Raw genomic sequence first — 20,954 nt, forward strand, 5'->3', positions numbered from 1 at the left:
TCCCCTGCATTTATTCTTATACAGACCATATATGCTTGTGTACTGCGCCCGCAGATGTCAGCGCTATACTATTGCAGTATATATAATGGTGGTGGTAATAATGTACATGCTGGTGTTATAATGACACAATCATCCAGGTGTGCAATGCGGCAGCGCTCAGATTACCGTTATACAGTGTCACGCACGTGTGTATAGATACGTAACATATATATATATATATATATATATATATATATATATATATGTGTGTGTATAGATACATAACAGAGATATATAATATAGATGTGTGTGTATATATAAATATATGTGTATAAAGAGATTTGTTTGTATGTATGTATGTATGTATGTGCATTTATAAATATATGTGCATGTGTGATGTGTTTGTAGATGCGACTATATATATATATATATATATATATATATATATGTATGTATGTATTTTATATATACAGATAGATAGATAGATAGATAGATAGTAAGGTATTTGTCTACTTGCATTATATTAAAAAAAATATTCTCTCAATACATATCGGTGCAAGGTGTGAAATGAAGGAGCCTACAGATAATTGTTATTGCTAACTATTGATAATATATATATATATATATATATATACACACGCGTCGGCATCCCTCTAATAAGAAGCTCACAATGGCTTATGTTTATATGACATCCGAGGATTATATATATGTATGTGTATATATATATATATATATATATATATATATATATATATCCCTCCGTTTGCAGAGGCTGGGCCCCGGCGTGGTTTGCACACGGAGCACCGGGGCATTTGCCAGTACTTGCAGCCTGAGCCGCTCTCCAGAGGGACCTGCAGATAAATTGGGCAGAATGACTGTTTAACCAGCCGTGTGAACGAAGCTGGAAGCGGCTCCAGGGAACCGGCTAAGCTGCTGCAGAAGGTCGTGTGCGAGGTATTTTGTGTCCTGTTGAGTGAATGAATTGAGCAGCCACAGCCGGCTCTGCCCTCTCAGCTGCCCGTCTCTGAGTGCCAGGGCACTGCCCAGGTGCCCACAGCCCTTCTGCCCTGGCAGGCAGCCGCAGGAGAACGAAGGGTTAACAATCTGAGAGTGAGATGGTTTTAATTCCAATCTAAACATGTAATCCAAGCAGCAGCTATCAGGCAGATGCCCGGCCCAGCTCTGACACTTACCTGGCACAGCAGCCACATCCTCCGGTGACTTTATTCTACAGTGACAAACACATGGGGGGGGGGGGGGGGGGGTACAGCTGCGCATCCCAGCTCCACTGTCATGTTTATTGCATGATGATTCCATAGGAATAAACACTGTGTATTACACTAATATCTCGCTATTATCAGCCTGATACAGGCTGCATTATTATATGTATCAATCGGCCAGTGGGAATATTATAATTACATCAGCAAACACAATGCATGGACATGCTCCGAGTACAACCATTAATTCGCCATAGATAGATAGATAGATAGATAGATAGATAGATAGATAGATAGATAGATAGATAGATATTATTTCAATGCAATCTTCTCTTCTTTGGTAGATTTGATCTTGCAATGCCTGATGGCTCCCAATATAACTATGCAAGCAATATTACACTGCATATTAATGACGCCTATGTATTATGTGCTGCCTCATTCTGCACACTGTATATATAGTACACACTGTATATATAGTACACACTACATATAGTACACACTGTATATATAGTACACACTACATATAGTACACATTGTATATATAGTACACACTGTATGTATAGTACACACTGTATATATAGTACACACTACATATAGTACACACTGTACATATAGTACACACTGTATATATAGTACACACTGTATATATAGTACACACTACATATAGTACACACTACATATAGTACACACTACATATAGTACACACTACATATAGTACACACTGTATATATTAGACACTGTATATATAGTACACACTGTATATATAGTACACACTACATATAGTACACACTGTATATATAGTACACACTACATATAGTACACACTGTATATATAGTACACACTGTATGTATAGTACACACTGTATATATAGTACACACTACATATAGTACACACTGTACATATAGTACACACTGTATATATAGTACACACTGTATATATAGTACACACTACATATAGTACACACTACATATAGTACACACTGTATATATATTAGACACTGTATATATAGTACACACTGTATATATAGTACACACTGTATATATATAGTACACACTACATATAGTACACACTGTATATATAGTAGACACTGTATATATATAGTACACACTACATATAGTACACACTGTATATATAGTACACACTACATATAGTACACACTGTATATATATTAGACACTGTATATATAGTACACACTACATATAGTACACATTGTATATATAGTACACACTGTACATATAGTACACACTGTATATATATTAGACACTGTATATATAGTACACACTTCATATAGTACACACTGTATATATAGTACACACTGTACATATAGTACACACTACATATAGTACACACTGTATATATAGTACACACTACATATAGTACACACTGTATATATAGTACACACTACATATAGTACACACTGTATATATAGTACACACTACATATAGTACACACTGTATATATAGTACACACTACATATAGTACACACTGTATATATAGTACACACTACATATAGTACACACTGTACATATAATACACACTGTATATATAGTACACACTACATATAGTACACACTGTATATATATTAGACACTGTATATATAGTACACACTACATATAGTACACACTGTATATAAAATAAACAGGCTGAGACTGTAATAGAGAGAACACGATTTATTGTTAGACTCCTTGCACCAATAATTCGCAGAGTTCGTGCAGTACCTCCAGGCTGTGTGACTTCGCTGGCCCTTTAAGTGTAGTGGGAGCTGCCATTTCTGTCACCCGATTGTGTACTTGGGTGGGGAATACATAACTAGGAGGTGACACTGGTGACATGCTGTGATTGTGTGTGCCTGTGGTGTAACACAAGTAGTGGGATGCACACATATATCACTGCAGCACAATCTGTGCGTGACACAACAAGCTGGAGACGGCATGAAGTGCACAGGTACTTAGGTGGGACACTTACCCTGGCGTTACCGCAGGGGGTCCACCCATTCCCTCATACATTAATCTGGACTGATCAGAATAAAACAGGGACAAGGACCCATCCCATGGTGAGATAGGGATATCCACCCTAGAAAAAAATATATTCTTCCCTAAAGGAAATGTTTTCCAGAAATAGAACTCACATGCAATGAGAACTCCTGTGCCCCCGTGTCATGCCAAGGGTTACCTTCTTCAGGCTGCTGCCAGGGAGAATGAGCAGAGTTTGGAGTGTCCGGAGATCTCTGGTCTCCCCCCCTTCTCCTGAACACAGAACCTCTGTCTGTAGCTGCATTTCCTACAGCCTGGCCGCCTTTATTAACTTCTGCAACGCCGGACATGCAGAGAGGAAGCGGCTACATCTATAGTTCTCCTGCTCAGAGAGAGGGAGAAAGAGGGAGAGAGAGGGGGAGAGAGAGGGGGAGAGAGAGAGAGAGAGAGAGAGAGAGAGAGAGAGAGAGAGAGAGAGAGAGAGAGAGAGAGAGAGAGAGAGAGAGAGAGAGGGAGAGAGCACTTTCCAGGTGCTGTGGGACCACAAGTCCCAGCAGATTAGACCAGATTCACCAGGTGCTTTGTAGTATGATAAACTGTATTGGCAGGGTAGATATCTTAAATAAATAAGGCACATTTAGCCCCAAGAACTGACAGTTCACATAAATAGTGAAAAAAAAAAGAAATACAAAAAAGCAATCACAGAAAACTTAAAATCAAAGTAATAACCTTGGTGTCATTGGTGTGATCCCCCCCCCCCCCATTGTAACAACAACACTGACTGCAGGGGGCGTCCTGGCGTTGGCTTTGGCTGTATTTCCCGTGTTGCGAGATGTCAGAGCGAGAAGCTGAAACTTTATTTCTAGTTCTAGAAAAGACTCAGAAAATAAGGATATAAATATTCTCCCTCCTCTAAACTACTTTAAAGTTGAGTGCAAAGTGCCCAGTGAAAGAAAGCTGCTGCACCTGGCAGGGCATGAGCTCAGGAACACACTCCCAGTGCCAGTGTTTGCCACAGGCTGATGGGGGCTATGATTAAAAAGAGAAGGGGAACATCATTTGCTTGTGAATTTGGCAGCAGATGGTGACGTCAGAGTCCAGGCGTCTGGATGGCTGGATTGGCGAACTGGAGAGACAGCATCAAAAGCCAGCCTCCTATTACCTAATTACTGACTTTCAGCCCTTTAAATCCGCCCTCCCCCAACTTATGTGAAACCCACACTATCAAACAAAGGGTCCAGTCCGACCCAGTAAGCAGTGTCCCAGACTCCCAGCCCCCATACACACCCTGTATTCTTCACCTACTGTACCCCTGGGTAGGACTGCATTCACAACCCACTATCAGAATTAACCCATTCACCCCCTCGGCGTCTGCAACACCCATGGCCAGTCCGGTTTTACCCTAATGGGGGCATTGAATTAACCTCTTTTACTTTAATGAGTTTGAGTCTTTGTGCTTGGTGCTACAAGTCTCTGTTTGCATATTCCAATACGTCTTTGTTTCCATCTGTCTAGACTGTCCCCACATGAATATATGTTGTTTATTTTACTATTTGTGTGTTAATCCATAGAATTTACACCCAATCACTGTCTTATGGGGCCTAAACACGGGGGATAACTAGATCATGTTCTGGATCACATCATTCCACTATGATAGCGAGCGTCATTATTCCGCTCAGTATGATAAATAGGCGCAACCAACCGAACAGCGAAGCGCCTGCATTTTACATTAACGATAATATAACGCCAATGATAAACAATACACAAAATGGTCCAAAAGAACACAATTGTCCCAAAACGTCAAAAGAGGTTGAACAGCAGACACCCCTAAATCAAAATACACTTTAGCCTTTGATGTTTATGTCCTATATCACTTTTAAATTCGTATTTATTAAATACTTATCACCCGCACAATAAAAACATTTTTATATATATATATATATATATATATATATATATATATATATATATATATATATATATATCTCAAATAAATATATATATTATATCAAATACATATGTATAGTTATTTATATATTTGTAACCTGTTGTGTAGTAGTGTGTAACAGGGATTAAACATTGACAAAAATACTTCTAAAGAACCGCAAGAATACAAGCTAGTGTAGATATATATATATATATATCTATCTATATCTATATATATATATATATATATATATAGATATATATATATATATATATAGATAGATAGAGACAGCCGATATTTATATAGATACGTATGAGATAGATCACTACCAGATAAGAGATAAATAGATAGGAGTAAATAAATAAATACACATGATGGTGTTTAATGAGTATTTTTATAGCAAATGCAATAAACATTTACGCATGCATATGTAAATCTTGTAGTATACAATCCCTCCCATTAAGAGGGTTTACTAATGAAGGCCCCCCCCCCCCCCCCCCCCTCCACCCATGGGCTCCTTAGATGTTTGGAGTGAATTAGGGAATGTGGATTTTCAGGGGAGTGACCAATAGCAGCCGGCAGTTTGCAGAGCTCGCTCCCTGATTGGCTGGCCGGGGGTTATTAGCTGTGCGCGTCTCCTTACTTCATGTCTAGTGAAGGGGAGTCCAGCTGGCGCCAGGGCTGACATAGGAGGCTGCGGGATGTTACAGGGGAGGCCAGTACTACAGTGCCTGCCATCTGAGTAACAGCCTCCCATGATCTGCTCTCCCCTCACTCATAACAAGCTCCTGTAAGTACAACTCGCCTCCTGCCTGATTGCAATCAGCATTATTATTGTGTAACAGGATTGTATTTGTGCTGTTATGGGATGCAGTGTGTTTGTTACTGGAACGTGTTATCTGATACAAAGTAGCAGCAATGCTGTTATGATACAATGGATATTGGGGGATAGAATGTATCATCCGTCGTATTATATATTGATGCTTTGTATTTCTGATGTAGTGATACATTGTATACATTAGCAATGTACAGTACTGTAGTGATACAATGTATACATTGGGAGTGTGTAGTACTGTAGTGCTACAATGTATACATTCGGAGTGTACAGTATTGTAGAGATACAATGTATACATTAGGAGTGTACAGTACTGTAGTGCTACAATGTATACATTCGGAGTGTACAGTATTGTAGAGATACAATGTATACATTAGGAGTGTACATTACTGTAGTGCTACAATGTATACATTAGGAGTGTGTAGTAGTGTAGTGATACAATGTATACATTAGGAGTGTGTAGTAGTGTAGTGATACAATGTATACATTAGGGGTGTACAGTACTATAGTGCTACAATATATACATTCGGAGTGTATAGTATTGTAGTGATACAATGTATACATTCGGAGTGTGAACTGTAGTAATACAATGTATACAATAGGGGTGTACAGTACTGTAGTGATACAATATATACATTCGGAGTGTACAGTACTGTAGTGATACAATGTATACATTAGGAGTGTAAGTATTGTAGAGATACAATGTATACATTCGGAGTGTACAGTACTGTAGTGATACAATGTATACATTAGGAGTGTGTAGTACTGTAGTGATACAATGTATACATTAGGGGTGTACAGTACTGTAGTGATACAATGTATACATTCGGAGTGTGTACTGTAGTGATACAATGTATACATTAGGGGTGTACAGTATTGTAGTGATACAATAATATATACATTCGGAGTGTGTACTGTAGTGATACAATGTATACAATAGGAGTAAGTATTGTAGAGATACACTGTTGCATGTGACTGCCTGTACTGGCAGGAGGGGCTGGACACCGTGTAATGGTCTGTGCTGGCTGATTATTAGGGGGGGGGGGGGGGGGGGTCCTCTGTATATAGGTCTCTATATACACATGTGTGACAGTAGCTGATCAGGACAGTAGGGTTCGCAGACGGTGACGTGCCTTGTCCTCTTGCAGGTGTTGCTGACCCATCTCTACTTTCGGGGGACACAAGGGGAAACACTTTCACTTTCCTACGCCAGAGCCTGCCCTGCACGAAGCCGGAGGACTTTGGGTGCACTGGGGAGTAAATAAACTTGACATGATGGAAGTGGCCACGGACCAGCCTCGCTGGATGGCACACCATGCCGTGCTCAATGGGCAGCACCCAGAGAGCCACCACCCGGGACTGGCACACAACTACATGGAGCCAGCGCAGCTTTTGCCTCCTGATGAAGTCGATGTGTTTTTCAACCACCTGGACTCCCAGGGAAATCCCTACTATGCCAACTCCGCACATGCCCGGGCTAGGGTCTCCTACAGCCAGGCTCACGGTAAGTCCCCCCTGCTCCCTATAGCCGGTAGCCCCCCCAGTGCCACCACTGTGGGCACTGAGTACTGTACAGATCAGGGCATGGTCCCCAGAAGCTACAGGGAGGATGTTGTGGCCCTCTGATATGCCACCCCTGGATTAAGCCCAAAATAAGGAAGCGCAGACAGTGCCCACACATTAGTGCATAGGGAAGGGTTAGTTCTAGACATGTTCTGGCCTCAGCAGGGCTTTATAACGAGGGTCTGGGCTGAGGGATTGGAGCTGGTTCTAGGCCTTGCTCCTGTGTCTGTACCAGGGATCCAGTCTTCTGTTCTGTATACCCTCTGCAGCCAACCAGTATCTCCCCCCCTGCCTATACTAGACACAGGCTTACCCCATGGAACCACACGTGTGTGTGTGTGGCACATATCTGCCTCCCCAGTTCTAGGTATGTGCCGGTTAGCGATCTTGGAGCAAGGTGTGATCTGCTCTGTCCAGGCAATAATGCCGTGTACCCTGTATATGTATCACATGTATGTAGGTGGCACATGCCATACATAGAACGACAATGTGTAACCGCTCATAGCTGGGTAATATAGTTATATCATAATATAGATGTGTATGATCCTAGGTATGTCAGTCAGATGATATAGGTACACGTAGGATATGAGTGTAGCATGTAATGTGTATACATGAGAGCTGATGTATGTACATGTAGCATGTTAGGTAGCTGTATGTATATGTAGCATTAGGCAGATATGTACACATGATAGATGCTGTATGTACAGGTCATACATGTTAGGCTGCTGTATGTATGTATGTATGTATGTATGTATGACTAATGGCCGTACCCTGTGCCCACAGCTCGCCTGACTGGCAGCCAGATGTGTCGGCCGCACATCCTGCACAGCCCCGGGCTGCCCTGGCTGGAGAGCGGCAAGTCTGCACTGTCCGCAGCCCACCACCACAACCACTGGACGGTCAGCCCCTTCGCCAAGACCCCGCTGCACCCCACGGCCACTGGCGGCTCCTTGTACCCGGGCGGGGGCTCCTCAGGCGGCCCGACCTCCTCTCACTCCAGCCCGCACCTGTTTGGCTTCCCCCCGACCCCTCCCAAGGATGTGTCCCCGGACCCGGGCAGCGCAGCCTCCCCGACCTCCTCCCGGGCGGAGGAGAAGGACAGTATCAAGTACCAGGTGTCCCTGTGCGAGAGCATGAAGATGGAAGGGGGCAGCCCACTGAGGGGCAGCCTGGGGGGCATGGGCGGACAGTCCTCTACCCACCACCCCATCCCCACCTACCCGTCCTACATGCCCGCAGCACACGAGTACAGCAGCGGCCTCTTCCACCCGGGCAGCCTCCTGGGAGGCCCGGTCTCCAGCTTCACCCCCAAGCAGAGGAGCAAGAGCCGATCATGTTCAGGTGAGGACCCAATACTGCTGCCCACCCCCTGCCTATGCTGGGCATCATCAGTCTATACACATAGGCATCAGTGTACCCCAGTGCCCTGTTCTGGGCCACACAACCTTCTATATACTATTTATTGTGATACACACAGTACACACACATGCACTGACACCGGTACCTTTGCCGAAAACCCATTGAGTGGCTCCTCTCTCTCCCACTCTGGTCTCCTGTAAGGAAATAACCCCAGATCTATAACCCTGCGGTAAATGCCTAAATATTTCCTAAACATGGCGAGAATAATTTGGGATACAGTATCAGTGGCTGGCCAAAGGCACCGCAGGGGGAATTGGGCGCATTACAGAACATGATCTCATATAGAGAACCTGGGTGGGAGAGTGCAGCACTGGGATCATAGATTACATATACAATATACCTGTGGGGCTGCAGCACTGGGATCATAGATTACATATAAAATATACCTGTGGGGCTGCAGCACTGGCCGTTATATACACACTGACATTTTACAATGGATTTTCGTTACACGTTGTTTAGATCTATGTATGACCAATTACCATACATACACAAAATTAAATAGTGTGTGTATATATATATATATATATATATGTGTGTTTATATATATTTAACAAAGGCACACCACACACACAATTAGATGTTTATTTAAATATAACACAAAATGCCGTTGTTATGTTGCAGTTTGTTTCTTTTATTTGATCGATTTCCATTGTATTCTGATCTTATTTATTGCAAATAGTAAATACAATTCTGACGCATAAACACAACGACGATTCTGATATCTGCATCCCTCGTTAAATTAACATTTTCAAAAACTGATGGAGAAATGTTTTCCTGATATAGAAATAACTTCGTTACCGATAAATACATATGTATTCGTGGGTCTGTTAACAGCCCGATCTCCTCAGACGATGGATTATCTGATGGGGGGGGGGGGGTGGTGGAATAGAGAAATTGCAGCGATTTTCGCTGACATGAATGTGCATGTAGAAAGTGTAACAAATAGACGGGAACACGGCAAAGTTCGTGACTGATCGATTGTTTTTGCTGAAATTCGAAACCTAAAGACACGTCCTGCTCCCGAATCGGTCATAACCTGAGAAACATTATTCTGTAGTAGATGTACTGCAAAATCTGCCCATAAATCCTACAGAGCCTTATAATCCAGCGCTGCGATTATTACAATTAACATCATCAATTATCCAACTGGAAAATAAAATGTAATTGGATCTAAATATCGCACTGAATTATAATCCAGTGTTGTGTAGTAACTTTTCTTTTAACTTGCAATTATAATCAAACAGTGCAGGGAAAAGAACACTATCGAATTTATATTTGCAGAGAAAAATAAAATAAATAATATATAACAGTATAATATATTTTACATGCAGCCTTAACAGATCGTTGTTTATTGCTAAATGCAATTTGTAAATATATGTCTACAAAAAAAAAGAATTATTAGTAAATATGAAATGTTTGTAAATATAGAAGTATTGTTTTTAGAAATGACATTATTATTATTGTTAACCAGAGTGCAGCATTTCTTATGTGTCAATTGTGTCTGAAGGACGGTGCAAAAATATTGTGAATTTGTTTTTAAAGAAAGAAATCCGGTTTCTTCGTGTTTCCATTTAGAAGGGAGAGAATGTGTGAACTGTGGAGCAACAGCTACCCCACTATGGAGGAGAGACGGGACTGGCCACTATCTGTGTAACGCCTGCGGGCTCTACCACAAAATGAATGGTCAAAACCGACCACTCATAAAACCCAAACGAAGACTGGTAGGTGTCACCCGGGGGGCTATATATATATATGTCTTTTATTATTATCTGCTACATGTCAAAGCTTCAGATGGCAAACTGTACCCGACACACTGTGTTCTGGGACACTGAGCTTTCCTGGCCGCAGAGCTTGCAATCTACTCAGTGGCAGCAGTATCTTTCTTAAGTTAATTGTATCGCTTGCAAAACCTTTCAAGTTTTCAGCAAAAAAAAAAAAAATGCATGGAGTTTGTCAGCGATGGGTCTATTGACAACAATCTATTTTTTTTCTTTCTGGGAAAGCAAGTACACTTTCCTTGTTGGTTCTGGTCGGCACCAGCCATTGCAATAGGGATCAGATTGATCCCGTCGTAGTTCAGAGGATACTCAGGATTGATGTGTGCTATGTAGCAAGCACTTAAAAGGTTGTGACACCAAATCACTCATCACTCTCCTGACAGCCCCACTCTTTATACACTGCCCCATCATCTCTGCAGCCTGTGCCTATGCGAGGGGTCATATATAGTACAGTAACTGATATTTGGTCTGGAGGGGGTAGGAATACCTGACTCACATCAGGTTTGTACCAGTGCCAGAAAAGGAATCGGATAAATCAATCTTCTTCCCCAAGGGGTAAAACATTTCCAATCATCCTTGCACCCTGGTCCTTGCCCTGGGGTAGTTTGCAGAACACCCACCCCTTACTACATACAGCACTTTAAGGCATGTATGATACATAATTACATTAGCTCCGTCTGGCAGGTCATGCTGGGACCTGTAGTTCTATCCCTGAGAGAAATGAATGCTAGGCCGATGATGATGCAATAATATTAGTGGCCTAACAAGACCATTATGCTATTAACGTGACAACAATACACGGTGTACAGACTGCCCTCAGCTCAAACTTTGCCTGACCAGGCTAATAGCAACAAGACTGGTCCTTATCAGCCTAATAAATCAGGGGAACAGCCGGCCATAATGCAGGTCTGTGGAGTCAGTCCACTTGTATAGTCTAGGAGCTGTACTCGGTATTTTTCCCTCAGACAATCCCTAGGTTTTTATAAGCTATTCATTTTCCATGGAGTCACCTCCACTTTGTATGTAGGAGCATTTTGCTTTGTTGTACATGGCCCCATCTGAGCTCATGCTACAAGCTTCCTATCCGGATATCTGCACCGCGCTGATAAGGAAACTTCGGCTCTGCGTTTCCGGACATTAAATAACTTTACAGAGTTTACCCTAGGCGAGGCTGGCTGGGCTGTTCTGAAATGTCCAATACTTTGCAAATAATGCATAATAACCATCTGCAGTCTGCCTGCGTTTTCTTGGAAATGTTGGGGCGTTTTCTTGGAAATGTTGGGGTGATGTTGTGTGAGGTATAATCGGACATATTAACCCTTCCAGTAGAGAATCGGGGAGGGGGTCGCTGTGTAGTGTGGGGAATTCCTGAGTCACCTTGATGCCAGAACATTAGTTCTTGTCCTGTTTAATTGACTTTCAAGCCTTGAATACTGGAAATCCCTAGTGGCAGCATTGTTAAGAAGCTTGAAAAAGTCATTATTAAGGACATTCAAATTTGTGGAGCCCATTCTATCGCTAAATAAGTTCTGTGTCACATGGAATCAGATACTATTATCTTCTAGAAAGAGCTAAATAAATAAGCAGATTTTGATTGGTTGCCCGTAGCAACATGTGTGAATTAGAACTTCTTGACGTCAGCTGTCAAGAAATACCCTGATGCACATGTACTGTCAGCAACGCCACTTGTGTCACTGTCACTGTTTTGTAGCACATCCATCTATCTATCTATCTATCTATCTATCTATCTATCTATCTATCTAGATCTGCTCACAATTATAATGTCCGTTACATCTATTTCCTATGTTTGTAGATTAAAGTCCTTAACCTGTGGTGGTAACCAGTGACTTTTCCATACCTCCCAACTGTCACGATTCCGTCGGGACAGTCCCGATTTTCGGGTCCTGTCCCGACGTCCCACCCGCAGCAGGCATTGTCCCGCTGCGGGGGGTGGCAGTTGGGAGACCCCCCAATCTAGTAGAATAGACGCTGTGCGCATGCGCACAGCGTCTATTCTCGTATGAAAATGAGGTAGCGGCTAATTAGCATAAGCCGCGCCCTCATTTACATACGCCCCTCCCCCTTGCCGCGCGAGTGTCCCTATTTCATCCGGACACAAGTTGGGAGGTATGCTTTTCCAGTTGTTGCATAATCACTACAAGTCACAGCAAACGCCTCTGGTTGATGTGTAATGGCATAAGCCGGTGGCATGCTGAGACATGTCGATCCACAGCAGTTGAAGTGCTACAGGTCATCCAAGCCTGTTGTAAACTTCTATCAACTCTAAAGCTGTGCACACACTGAGCGATGTGCCGTCCAGACGTCTGGATTAGTCCGGCATATCGCCTATATCGCTCAATGGCCCTTATTCTGGTTCAGTAGCAAAGGCAAATTCCTTCTCAAATGTACAAAACCATGCTGCGCTGCAGGTGGGGCAGATTTAACTTGTGCAGAGAGAATTAGATTTGGGTGGGGTTTTACTTCAAAGTATATTGCTGTGTAAAAATAAAGCAGTCAGTATTTTCCCTGCACAGAAACAATATCGCACCCAAATCTAACTCTCTGCACATGTTAACATCTGCCCCCCTGCAGTGCACATGGTTTTGTCCATTTGAGAAGGAAGTTGCCTTTGCGAGTGCACCAGAATAAGGGTCAATGTGTACACTCAATATGCACGCTTCTTCAAACCTAGGGGTATCGCTAGTGATTTTGTGCATATTGGTATGGCCAACGGGACAACAAATGATATGCCGGATCGATATGCCGTCATCTTCATGCCAGTCTCTAAAACAGAGTGGCAGGAAGGTTGTTCTAATGTGTGCAGGAGCAGCGATATATCGCTAGCATCCACACAATCTAAAATACAATTTGGTCGCTAGCAAGTGTGCAGCGTGTGAGTGTACGCTCCTTTCCGCTACTTCTGAGTGTAAGGGAAATCATCAGTAAAGTCGGAACAATTGGCAGTTGCACCAGTGTGTACCTAGCTTAAGGCTGGAGGGTTGTTACTTGGCCATGTTTCCAAATAAAGCTTTATTGTCTAGCCCTCGGTGACAATACAACTGTGCTCCACTTTGCATTTGTATATAGACAGACCTGGCTTGTTAACTGGCATTTAATACAGGACTTTGTTGTTGGGACATACTGACCAGTACTGCTTGTGTCTCTTTACAGTCAGCAGCTCGGAGAGCAGGCACCTGTTGTGCAAACTGTCAAACAACGACCACAACCTTATGGCGGCGCAATGCAAATGGGGACCCAGTGTGTAACGCCTGCGGACTGTACTACAAACTGCACAATGTAAGTTGCCCCAGCAGACTGCTAAGCTTGGCTTGCTAGGAATTCAATGAGGTCGGTGTCTGTTAGGTACACCCTAGAGGCGTCTCCCCTCCGTTCCTTCCCCAGCACAGCAATGCCACATCCAATGTAACTTAACAATGCAACAGCTTGGCTTCTGTAGCCCAGTGACCGGAGGGAGATGGAGACACAATGGCGCATAATCAGCTCTTCTCTTCCAATTTGTTTCCTTAATTGTTTAAACCCCTCGACTGCTGGGTGACCTATTGATGCAAGGATCGCAAGTGAGATGTCCTAAATCTATGGGGTTCATTTACTAACGCTTCTAAAAGTGAAAAATGGGGATGTTGTTCATAGCAACCAAACTGATTCTAGCGATCACTCTTCTATTGCATCCTAGAAAATGCTACACAATCTGACTGGTTGCTAAGAGCAATTTCCCTACTTTTCACTTTTAAAAGCTTTAGTAAATGTACCCCTGCAAATATACACAGTGACCTCCAGAGGCAGAACCCTGGGGGGCAACGGAGTGATCTGCTGCCGGGCTCCTGCTTCCAAGAGGGCACCTCTCCCCCCCTGCAAGTTTAAATCTATAAATGGAAAGCTATCGATATTGCTTCTGAAATATATATGTGCTCTCTCTCTCTCTCTTTTATATATATATATATATATATATATATAGTCAGCGGGCGGTGTCAGCCCGGCACTCTTATCCAAAATATAGACAACTGCCGTTGGTGCCTTCCCGAGAGTATCTGTAGTAATCGACTGGAACAGAGGTGGCACTCAGCGGACTTGGTGAAGTAAAAAACTTTTATTCACAGCAAACTGTGAGACACAGTTTGCTGTGAATAACAGTTTTTTACTTCACCAAGTCCGCTGAGTGCCACCTCTGTTCCAGTCGATTACTATATATATATATATATATATATATATATATATATATATATATATATATATATATATATATATATATATATATATATATATATATATATATATATATATAGTAGCTATATATTTAATAACAGACACAGATTTTTATATATATATATGTAGTTTATATAAGCAAAGGTCTGACTACTGTGGATTACCGTGTATTTAAAATGCAACTGTGAAAGTGGTCATTTTTTCGTGAGGTCTTCCATTATTCATTATATCATGAGCTAAAGACATCACTGAGGCCCCGTGTCTCTTGCCTCACTAATATAACTAGGTCCTAGCAAGTAATGAGGCACTGTAAACTTTAGGTCCGACCTGGAACATGGCTGCCCCACTACATAGAAATGTACTTTGCTGGTTGAGATTAATCACTGTCCAGAAATGCCAGGAGGATGTAATTTATATTAAAATATTTGTACTGTAAAACAATGTTTTGCTGGGTAGAAGGAAAATGTTATTTGTAGTTTGCGTTGTCTAACATACAGGAAATGGCAGTGACAGAGCATGTCTATCCTGCAGGAGCGCAGATGTCTAATACATGGTTTAAATTAGCCCGAGACTGATGTTCTTGTATTCTGTTACAGGTGAACAGGCCCCTGACCATGAAAAAGGAAGGAATTCAGACCAGGAATAGGAAAATGTCCAACAAATCCAAGAAAAACAAGAAAGGCTCGGAGTGTTTTGAGGAACTTTCCAAGTGCATGCAGGAGAAGTCTTCACCTTTCAGCGCGGCTGCCCTGGCCAGTCACATGGGCCCTATGGGGCATTTGCCTCCCTTCAGCCATTCTGGCCACATTTTGCAGACACCAACACCTATCCACCCTTCCTCTAGTCTTTCCTTTGGGCACCCACACCCGTCTAGCATGGTGACGGCAATGGGATAAAAATATCTTCTACCCAAAAGACTGTAATAGAGCATGTGGGTAAGGTCTGGGTTGGCGCCCAGAGTCTCCAAGAAGACAATGTAGGACTGGCTTGCACCTTGTCTGTTGCATCAGATAGGCCTTCGCATTGGACTTAACCAGGACTATTTGGTAGGACCAGATAAAGCACTGCCCCTGGACTGGAGAAATGGAATAAACTGCTTTCTGACCAACCCGTGGTGAAGGTAAAGGCGGACATAGCGAGATTTTTTGTTTTGTTTTTGTTTTGTTTTTAAATTACTGTGAATATTGTAAATACGTTATCCATCTCGTGTGGGTTGGAAGGACCCAGTGGTAGATGATGCTGGATTTGTACTGCAGATTTGTTTCAAATGGACACGTTTATATATAAAAAATTAAAATCTAAAGCTTAATTTTAAAAGAAAAAAAAAAAAAAACATATTTATTTTCTGCTCCTGAATTTTTATTCCCTCCCCCCTAACCATAATCGTCTGCCCTTGTCCTGGGAACATCTGGTCTGTAAGCTATAGACTTTTTTTTTGCTCTGCCGCCCTACTCGGACAAGACCACCGCTACATCTTTGACCTGAACTTAACCCTCCTGCTGCTGGAGGACGATTGGTTGAAGAGGTTTTGGAATAAGCAACCATGAAAGCAAACATTGAAAAATTATTTAATGTGGTTCCTTGTAAGTGATTGCACCTGGTCCAAGGTTTCTGGGGCATTTTCCCCCCCCGATTCTTTGGCTAAGTTCCCCGACATTCTTTGTTTGCACGTGCCAGAGTTTCTTTAAATTCAATGTGCTTTCCACAGAAAAATAAATAACAAAAATATCTAAAATTTATTTATCTAGCATTCCAAAAATGGCTTCTAGTTACGCGCGCACTGAGAAATCATGGAGAAATCTAGAAAGTGGACACATATGGGACTTTGGGGATTTTGGCATTAAATAAATTGTTGAATTGAAAAAAAGTTGCAATTTGCAGTAAAAACTATCTCTATTCCTACCCAACATACCTGTCATTTCAATCAAAAACATACATGCCTCAAAACCGTCAGAAACCAATTGCTCCTCCCCCACAATGTTAAAATGTGACCGTATTTACTGCCCTTCCCAAACATCTTACTGTTAACAATTCAATATAACATAATTATGTATATATTAATTAATAAACAAAGAGGAACGCTGTGCGAAGGATACATTACAGCTGTATGCAGTAAATTTACCCATTCATCTTACGGCAAATGTACAAAAAAAAAATTGTAACAAACATTCCTGTTATGACAGTTATATTATTATATATCGCAATTGCCACAATGTAATAAAGAAATTTAAAAAAACCTGAGTAAATGGGAAAACTCATATTGGCGGAGACTATAGTATAAAAGTCACCAAGGACAGGGCAAAGTTGTTTTAAGTAGGACGGTTCAAAAGTTGAGGCCCAATGGTCCTTGAAAATTTCTATAAACTTTAGTGGCCAGAAAACCCTTAAGATCAGTGCCGTGATAGCCTGGCTGTATAGGGGAAAATGCTTAATGTTACAAGTTGTACATTATTTTGTACCTTTTTTTTTTTTTCATTTTCTAAAACAGGGGCGGGTGGGTTACAGGGAAAACATTACTGATACAAGAGAAATTGAGAAGTGCAATATCTTGCCAGCCTGCAGTTTACGTCTGAGGCCCGGAAATAAATTATTTTGTATCGGTAGCCGCATAAAATTATACAGTATTTTTTTTTTACCTTGTTTTGATTAGTGACCTTAAGTTATTGTTGACTCTGTACACCATGTTTATATATTGTCTGTAAAAAGTGTAATGCTATCCTCCTATTCAATGAAGGTGAATACTAAAAATAAAAAAACTTTTTTTGTGGAATTTTGGCCTATGTGTTTATCGCATTAGTAGCTTACATGAAGCTTTTTAATTATTTTATTATTGTCATTTAAAAAAAAAATTAACGTCAACACACAATTTTGATACAATGGGTCTTTGCGTTTAAGCTCAGAGTGAACTCTGCAACTTCTAAATCATTGAAGAGAGATTGACGACATTGGACGTACACCTTCAGCATTACAGAGAGCAGCGTAGTAACGTCTTGTACTGTGCTATGTAGTATGTTCTAAGGATTACGGTTTCTTCTAAAGCTTCAACACATTCACTGATCATAAATATGTGTGCGGTAAATAAATGTCACTGGTCCACACAGATGACTGCAGTAATTGAATCTTTTGATACAGATTTATTTCATGCAGTCCCCTTTATCACCTTGTTTACAACTTTATTCGCCTGTGTTTTCAGTTGCACAAGGCTGTTTGTGTGATCTCCTTTCTAACTCCTCTTCATATTACTTGCAGTGTTTTTTTATTTTATTATTGGAACATGAATGAGCATGTTAGCAGTATTCCCGCGACCAGCCTGATTTTATTAAAGTAATATTTCAAAATAAAAGTTTCACAAGGAATTGCCAAAAACTACGTTCGCACTCTGCTAAAATTGACAGTAGTTTATTTCTTGCAGGCTTACCAGTAGATCCTGGGTGACTCTTTATAGAGAAGGTTCCGTGATTTGTTAGGGATTGTGTGGCAATGACCGTCCTAAAACAGGGAAGCATAAAACTCTTTAGGGACCTCAGAACAAACATACAAGGTCTGCAAATGTTACAGAATCTGATTATCTATCTATGTATTAATTATTTATTAAGTTATTTATATAGCGCACACATATTCCGCAGTGCTGTATAGTTGAACAGTCACATCAGTCCCTGCCCCAGTGGAGCTTACACTCTATATTCCCTACCACATGTACACGCACACACAGACATTCTAGGGTTAATTTTGTTGGGAGCCAATTAGCCTACCAGTATATTTTTGGATTGTGGGAGGAAACCGGAGCCCCCGGAGTAAACCCACGCAAGCACGGGGAGAATATACTAACTCCGCACATTTAGGGCCATGGGGGGAATCGAACAAATGATGTCAGCGCTGTGAGGCAGTAATGCTAACCACTACACCATCCGTACTGCCCTATCTATCTATCACACACACACACAAACTGACCGACTCCTTACAGCACCTATGAGTGAGTTGTTCAGAGGAGCAGCCTAATAAACACGCCAGAACATTTATAGCAATGTGCTGCCAGGTGGAACCAGTTAGGCAGGATCCAGAGGATGGGTATTCCCCAGTGCTCAGTGTCTTACACCTCCATTCCCCATAGGAGAAACATTTCTATAATGTTTTATAACAATGGTTCTCCCATTACACACCCTGAATCACAACATGTCTTTCTCTGTGACAGAACCGGGGTTCGGATCTCTAAACTGGCACATGTTCCTATAAACACCTAAATGACGCTACATGATTAGGAGGGGTGGCAGCGGAGGGACAGGATTAACTCCTCAGTTACTGGGAAGCCGATGGTGGGATTTGCATTGGCGAAAGTCAGATAATATGAATTATCAGTAGGATTTTCTACATGTCTTTAAAAAAAAAAAAAATTCCAAAGTTTCGGTTTGGAGTAAGAAAAAAAAATAAAAAGCTCTTCTACTAATTGCTGGTTATCTAATTAATCATTGTTCAATTATACTGTCCAGCATTCCGTTAGTTTTAAGGCACTTGGAGGATTTACAAAGGAATAAAGAACGCAGTCCTTCTAATTGCCCCCTGTAATTGTGACAAATTAGTGGGTTGTTTTAATTGGAGCGCGATCTGGAGGTTTTATGGGATGTAACTCTGCAGAGAGGCAAATACATCTCTGTCTGAAGTTGATCACTATACTACACAGTCATTTAACAAATGACCTTAATCCCTGTAATTCTAGCATGCCAACACCACAATATCATTAACTAACTCCAGCCGAGATCTCTCTGCGGATACTAGGAGAATCCTTGTTCCCTTTAAGCCGTGAAATCTGGAAATTATAGTGTTAAACGAAAAATTTAATGTATGAAATTAAAAATAATTATACAGGGTAGCACTGAACAGCAGCAACGCTCTTCCTGGTGAAGGGGGGCTCTTTAGGTAATGGGACTATTTATAACAAAATAACACCTTCATGCTTGTGATCCTCAAAGTTCTGATATGTAACCGTAGGAAAAACATTGGAAAAACGAGATGCCTGTGTCTTAAAGGGACATAATATGCATTATTATTATTTACATGCCAAAAGTGGAAAACAGTTTATGACATATTTAAGTTGGAAAACCTCTTTAATATATTGTAAAGAAAAAAAAAAAGGAAAACCAATATTTTTTTTTTGTGGAGACCAAAAATCCTCTTCTCTTTTAACAAATAAACTTTTAGTGGTTTTATCGCTTAAGAGTAAATTTGTTAATAAACCTCCTAATCTAATTAGTAAAGTGATTTCTGATTTCAGTTTTCAACTAAAAACATCACACAGCTATCGAAACACACACACACACACACACATATACTTAGTCAAGGTTCATTTATATAAATTAACAACATAAATATATACCATATATACTCGAGTATAAGCCTACTTTTTCAGAACATTTTTTATGCTGAAAAAGCCCCCCTCGGCTTATACTCGAGTGAGGGTCCCACTTGAGTCAATAAGTTTTTTCCCAGTTTTTTTGTTATAAAATTAGGTGCCTCGGCTTATATTCGGGTCGACTTATACTCGAGTATATACGGTATATATAATTATGCTCGTAGGGTGAATTGAGCTTTCCCGTAGAAAACCATTTGCAGAGCAGGCAATGAGTATGTTGTAACCACTATGAGAAAAGTCATTATGGAAACAGCACTGGGGATCCAGGGACCAGCACAGTAAACTACTGGGACTATGGGCCTGATTCTGGCTCAATCGCAAAATCAAATTCTCTATCTAATGGACAAAACCATGCTCCACTGCAGGTGGGGCAGATGTAACATGTGCAGAGAGAGTTAGATTTGGGTGGTGTTTGTACTTCAAACTGATATCTATATTGCAGTGTAAAAATAAATGTATTTACCCTGCACAGAAACAAAATAACTCACTCAAATCTAATTGTTACGTGATATAAATTCAAATAAAAAAATGTTGTGTAAATAAAGATTAAATGTCCTATATAAGTTAATAATATTAAACATCATTTTGATGAGTAAATTTTGTTTTGATTCCCTATTCACACCTGTGTTGAC

The 20,954-nt window shown here is 41.1% G+C and overlaps 2 protein-coding genes across 7 annotated transcripts in view; one reads left to right on the forward strand and one right to left on the reverse strand.

Annotated features, from left to right (window-relative positions):
- The window catches only part of GATA2 (GATA binding protein 2), a 21,137-nt gene extending 3,452 nt beyond the window's left edge, over positions 1-17,685 (forward strand). For 2 of the 4 annotated variants that reach the window (XM_083155627.1, XM_083155626.1), the window contains exons 2-6: positions 7,080-7,435; positions 8,278-8,835; positions 10,456-10,634; positions 13,863-13,988; positions 15,512-17,685. In XM_083155627.1, the coding sequence (XP_083011753.1) occupies positions 7,204-7,435; positions 8,278-8,835; positions 10,456-10,634; positions 13,863-13,988; positions 15,512-15,811 (1,395 nt within the window). In that variant the 5' untranslated portion in view covers positions 7,080-7,203 and the 3' untranslated portion in view covers positions 15,812-17,685. Of the gene's footprint in view, positions 1-5,735; positions 5,887-7,079; positions 7,436-8,277; positions 8,836-10,455; positions 10,635-13,862; positions 13,989-15,511 lie in introns of those variants that run through there. The other 2 variants (XM_083155624.1, XM_083155628.1) reach the window with 2 other exon arrangements.
- Positions 1-20,954, reverse strand: part of LOC146025658 (renalase-like) — a 280,779-nt gene that overhangs the window by 59,780 nt on the left and 200,045 nt on the right. For 2 of the 3 annotated variants that reach the window (XM_083155630.1, XM_083155632.1), the window contains one exon: positions 18,334-18,404. The exons of the other annotated variant lie outside the window; for it this stretch is intronic. The gene's annotated coding sequence lies outside the window, so the exon portion shown is untranslated. The remainder of the gene's footprint in view (positions 1-18,333; positions 18,405-20,954) is intronic. 3 annotated transcript variants of the gene reach the window in all.

This window comes from Crinia signifera, chromosome 8, assembly GCF_055691185.1.
Source record: "Crinia signifera chromosome 8, ASM5569118v1, whole genome shotgun sequence".
In the NCBI taxonomy this organism is placed as follows: Eukaryota; Metazoa; Chordata; class Amphibia; order Anura; family Myobatrachidae; genus Crinia; species Crinia signifera.